Source organism: Electrophorus electricus, chromosome 15 (assembly GCF_041902795.1).
Source record: "Electrophorus electricus isolate QZ-2024a chromosome 15, ASM4190279v1, whole genome shotgun sequence".
Taxonomy (NCBI): domain Eukaryota; kingdom Metazoa; phylum Chordata; class Actinopteri; order Gymnotiformes; family Gymnotidae; genus Electrophorus; species Electrophorus electricus.
Window position 1 is genome coordinate 12831963 of NC_137511.1, and position 5538 is coordinate 12837500.

A 5538-nucleotide genomic window follows, 5' to 3' on the forward strand; every position below is an offset into this window, starting at 1 on the left:
TCCTCTCCCAACTAGATAACAACCAGCTCCGTGAGTGCTCCTGAAACCTTTCAGCGAACGTTTGAGACTCTGAACCAAAAGGGGGGGGGGGGGGGGGGAGCGGTGAAGGAAAATAACATGATGGAACATCGCTTAGGTTACAATGGAAACTTTTGCTCAGTCTACAGGTTTTTTGCCAGTCCACTTAGTAGAGACGAGGAGATGGAGAAAGAAGAGAGAAATGACGAGGAGGGAGAGAGGAACGACAGTCGGGCACCTCAGGTTGGTTGTGTGTTTGGGGTGGTAGCAGTTCTCTGTGGGACGCCATGACTAGCTTACTGACAGAGACACAGAACTATCTGCGGCCTTTTCTCTCTGGCTGTGCATCTGCTGTGCATTTTGACGGTCTATTTCAACATCTGTTATTGGTGAAGCCCTTTTCCTACATTCACCTGTCAGCTTTTGGCGAAACCTCGAGCCCTCTCTTTCTCTCCCTCTCTTACCAAACATGGCTTGGAGGGCATGGTAGACCGTGAGCGCCGTGCAGATCTGGAAGCCGCAGAGCAGAGTGGTAGAACCATTAAGTAAACGGGGAGGGCAGAAGGAGATCCAGCAGGAGGAGGAGGTGGCGCAAAGGTAGGAGCTGCCTGAGTGCGGAGAACTCCGTGCCCATTACGTCAATTATGACTTTAAAAGGACAAAAACAAACAGCAGCGTCCCAACGAGCATCAGATCTTTTAACATTTGGAAGCAGCTGCTTTGCCACCGTGTACATCTTAGCTCACCGAGGCCCACATCTCACTGAGCTGCTGCAAAAGCACCGCGAGTCTCTGTGCACCAGTGTCAGCATTGCTCTGCTGCGGTAAGCGAAGCTACTTCAGTAGTTCCGAGCTTGCAGAGGGCTAAACTGCCTGGTTTTGCTAGGAGTCTGAGTTTGAGCAGTGTTGTTTCATAAAGCTGCACATAATGTATGCTGCACACCCTCCACACAGACAGAAAACCTTATGATCCACAACCTCTGATCTGAGCTCAGGTCAGGACACAAACATCAATTTGCCTAAATCAGAGAAAAACATTCCTACTGTGACATCTTACATTCAAGGTGCTGTATCTTAATAAATGTTATACATAGTGATAAAAATGAGCTAACGTCGCATCTTTAAATGTTTATTCAATGTTGTGTGGAAGTAAACATAATTCCTGGGAGAAAATAATAATAGACAATCAAAGAATAAATGAGATATTACACATTTGGTCATTGGATAAACATCCAGTCTCTAAGGAAACAAAAACCTTAATATAACTTATCAATTTAAGAAAACTCAGCCCACTGTCACCAGTTTCTGTTTTTACAGTCCTTAATAATTTAAAGATGTTCTGAAGTATCAACATAATAGTTGCTTTTTGTCAGTCAGCGTCTTTTGAAAGCAAATGTCCAGGGGAATAATTAAAATGAACAAAAATACAGTACAAAAATAGACATATGAAAGAGATTCAGGCTGAGAAATGATCCAGTCTTGGTGACAGGTTTCTTCAAACACTTGAGACTGAGATTGTTCTCCTGCGTTTCACCTTAAAGTTCATGAAAGATCTAAAGAATTATTACATCCCCTCATGAATAATAAAAAAAAAATGATAAGGGGGGGGGGACGGGGACGACTCCAAACTTTCCTCACTGATTCAGACATGATACACCTTCTTCCCAACAGCATCAGTGAATCAACTTGAAAGCTTCTGGAAATGGACCTGCCTTATGCAAAAACAGAACAGGGGCATGCATGTGTATTCAACTTGATTGCAGTCGTGTTCTCTAACACTGTTGCCCATGGGTTTACTGGTAGTTTTCCAGGTCATGAAATGAAAGTACAAAGTTAAGCGTCTGATAATTGTAACTGAGAATAAGTGCATGCAGCTTTTACAAATAAGAGTCTCTTTGGCCCTTCTTACCATGAGCTCGGTGAGGTTTGTCAAACCAAAGGCCGGGAGGCATCAGGAATAAGAACGTTCAATCTGATATGGAACAGAACCTTTAGGATACACACAACATCAGCTAGTAAGCTGTTATCTTAAACTGCTCTCTGTTAAAAAAAGTGGCCCTTCTCTCTTGCTTGTGTACTTGGCAATAAATGGGTCTAATGTAAATAACACATGCCCCGAACAGACTTTAGAAAATTAAGGAGAGTATTTCCATTCAAAGCAATACAACACTGGAAAACAGCACACTTAAACCAAATTTAAAAAAATGTTCATTGCCATAAACTGGAGTACACACAAAGGCGTGCACACACACAAAACACACACTAAAATTTCATGGACTCAAAGATAACATTGAAGTGGAGTTGTTGTTTTTTGATTTTTTTTTCAGAAAACATGGGAGTCTCTCTCTTCCATCTTGTAAACAACAATTTTAGTTTAATTCTCACCAGCTGAGAGTCTCAGAGGTGGGCCAAGGATCTTTTTCCACCACTCAGCCTGGCCCTGAGCAGGCACGTGCGAGAACACAGTACGTTTATTACAATATAATACTGATAGCAGGGTGAGAAGCCCTTTAGGTCATGGCTTTCTTTGCTATAAAAAAGACAAAATTCAAACCTTGAAACTCGTTTCTTCTTCTCTCCAGTCTCATCGTGTGTGCCTGTGTGTATCCGTCAGCGAAACGGATTCTGTTCTCTGTTTGTCAGAATTGGGGCACCGTGAGGAGGGTCAGTGCCGTAATAAACACCTGAAACTGCTTGCTGGCTGAGTGAGATTTTATCTGCTGTTGCAGCTGTTGTTGGCAGTAGATGGGTAAATCGTCAGTTAAAGAGACAAAATAGTATCACTGTTGCAGCCAAAAACAAGATTAAGACAAAACACGTAGACTGCCATTGGCTCTACATACTGGCTGGTGTGTGTGTGTGTTTATATGCACACCTGTCTTACTGACTCAAGGCTGTGTGTTTTGTATGTTGCTCGTTCATGGTGACTACAGCACACACAGGACGGACATATGGACATGCCTGATGTTAATACCGGTTCCTGTGTTTGACAGTTCTTGATCTCACCGTATTACAGAAAGGCCCTTAAGGGGCTGTTATATGGAGCTACTGGAGATGCTTCCTGGAGTGTTTGAGAGTCTGATCCCTTCAAAAATGTGAACAAATTTCAACACCTGACAAATGCCTGGAACGAAAATGAGGCATCAGACTACCAGTCTGGACACCATGATCCATTTTCATTAATAATAATAATAATAATAATAATAATAATAATAATAATAATAATAATAATAACAATAATAATAATAATAATACATTATATATTTATTATTATTATTGTATTATTATATAATAATACATTATATAATAATACAATAATAATAATAAATATATGATAATACTGTCTTTTGAAAGAATCACCAAGCCAGATAACTACTATTTGCTAGGGTGGTCACAGGTGTGTGACCACCTTGATAAAGGTGGTCTTTATCAAGACTTAATGAAGTCTTGATAAAGACTTCATTAAGCAGGCTGTTTAAGCAAATCTCAGACATCAACATTTTCAGTTATTGCTGCTTAGGTTGACCCCACCTTGTGCAATAGTATACATTATAATGTCTCGTAGCCACACATATGCTGTTATCTAAACTTATTTAGACACCTACTATAAAATGCTGAATCTAAGGCCTATCAATTTAACTTCAATGAGAGTGCATATTTAGCTAACTAAACTGCTAGCTAGTCAAATCAATCATGACTAGGCATTACTTAGTGACTTTAATAACTGCCTAACAAGTTAGCAAACCTAGCAAGTTCAAAGTACAAAAGGTTCTAAAACTTCCCAAAATCCATTAATGCAATCATTACAAAGCACTGGGTGAAAAATAATAACTAGTTAGACAGTGAGGTTGGCTGACAGTGAGGTTCCAAGTACATCCCTGGAACATATCCTGTACCAACTTACCTAATAGCTTATCAAGTTCATGAGAATAATGTAGGAAAAACCAATAAGATGATAAAGATCAGGGGTTCTTAATCCAGTTCTCAAGGCACCCCAGCTAGTCCATTTATTGTACTCTGTTCCACATACCAGCACCCTGGAAGCAGGTAAATAAGAAGCTTTGATTACCTGCGTCAGGTGTTGGGAAGCTGGAGTAGAGCAAAAATCAGCACAGGCCATAGATCCATGAGCACTGGACCCAGAATCCCTGATAAAGCCACCCAGAGCCCCTGGTACAGACCCACAACCCCTGATAGAGATAATATACATAAAATAAGCTAATTATTATACCTAATTAGTTTATAAATTTAGGATGACTGTTGCATAATTTGTAGCAAAATCCATAGTGTCACTGAACTACTCAGCTGTCACCGGCACACTGGGGATCTGAACATCATCGTGCACATAAAAATATAATGCAAGAAATACTTGTAATGCAAAATACACTACACATGATAACATTCCAATCCAAGGGGATTGGGGCCACGGTATAAACACTGTCAACCCTAAACATTCCCTATTGAATCTTTACAAGACTCCAGGAAATGCACCATGGGAACTGAATTTTCATATGTGAAACACACTCCTACTCAAAGATGCACAATTCTCTTTTTTAAGTGTACAAGAAGGCACTTTGGCACGGTACAATAGAAATTTCAGAGTATAAAAATTGTATCAAAATAAGTTAATGTTGCAAAAATGTCTCGCTCTGCAGTACTGTCGTCATCAGCACTTGTCGACTCTGATCAAAGCACTTGTGCGTCCAGACCAGGCACCAACCCAGAAACGAGAAGTGCTACATTTCAGGGCACTTTAAAATACACACACAAAAAAAAATTATTATACTGCTACTTCATAAGTACCACAAAATATAAACAAACAAACAAACCAACGAAAATGCGAATTCCAAAATTAAAAGGAGCTGTCGCGTCTTCCTTTCGGTGCGAATGGGCACTAGTACTTGTGCAAGAGAGGCACTTTGACCGTCTTGATTTCAGCTATGTGGGAGGACTTCTGGATGATGCAGCTAGTGGTGCCGGCCGAGGTACTGTCCTTGGGCAGTGCCAGGTTGGTGAGAGCCATGGCTGCGTTGATCTCCCGCCAGTATGTCTCATCTTTACCGCGTCCTTTCTCCTTTGGCGCCACGCTACTGTAAGCGCAAGCACGCGCACGTGCGCAGGTCAGTTACCTTTAGCTAATAACAAGTACTATGCTGTAGTGTGAATGTTTCCATGCTCGTGTGCGTAGCGGCATGTCACTGTAATCAGTACAATGCACTACTTACTTGTCACATGCGCTTGATCCATGGTCTACAGCCTCTGAAAGTACAACAAAAGAACAAAGGTATATGTTAATTCTAACTCACCTCAGGTTAATGGTGATGAGCAGCATTATGAAGGAGTGAATGCAAGTGGGGGATGTGTGTGCATGTGAGTGTGAGTGAGAAAGGAGTCAGTTTGGGGCATGAGCTTTTGAGAGGGTCCGGAGCTGTAGTGTGGGGGATCAGCGTGTGTGTTCAAGTTCAAGTTCAAGTTCGGTTTATTCGTCACATACATAGTCATACACAGTATAACACGCAGT

At 41.2% G+C, this 5538-nt stretch overlaps 1 protein-coding gene across 5 annotated transcripts in view; it reads right to left on the reverse strand.

Moving 5' to 3' along the window:
- Window positions 1-1132: 1132 nt before the first annotated feature.
- Window positions 1133-5538, reverse strand: part of mkxa (mohawk homeobox a) — a 28433-nt gene continuing 24027 nt past the window's right edge. For 3 of the 5 annotated variants that reach the window (XM_081697765.1, XM_035533864.2, XM_035533865.2), the window contains 2 exons: window positions 5243-5276; window positions 1133-5107 (listed from right to left, as the gene is read on the reverse strand). In XM_081697765.1, the coding sequence (XP_081553891.1) occupies window positions 4912-5107; window positions 5243-5276 (230 nt within the window). In that variant the 3' untranslated portion in view covers window positions 1133-4911. The remainder of the gene's footprint in view (window positions 5108-5242; window positions 5277-5538) is intronic. The other 2 variants (XR_014117207.1, XR_014117206.1) reach the window with 2 other exon arrangements.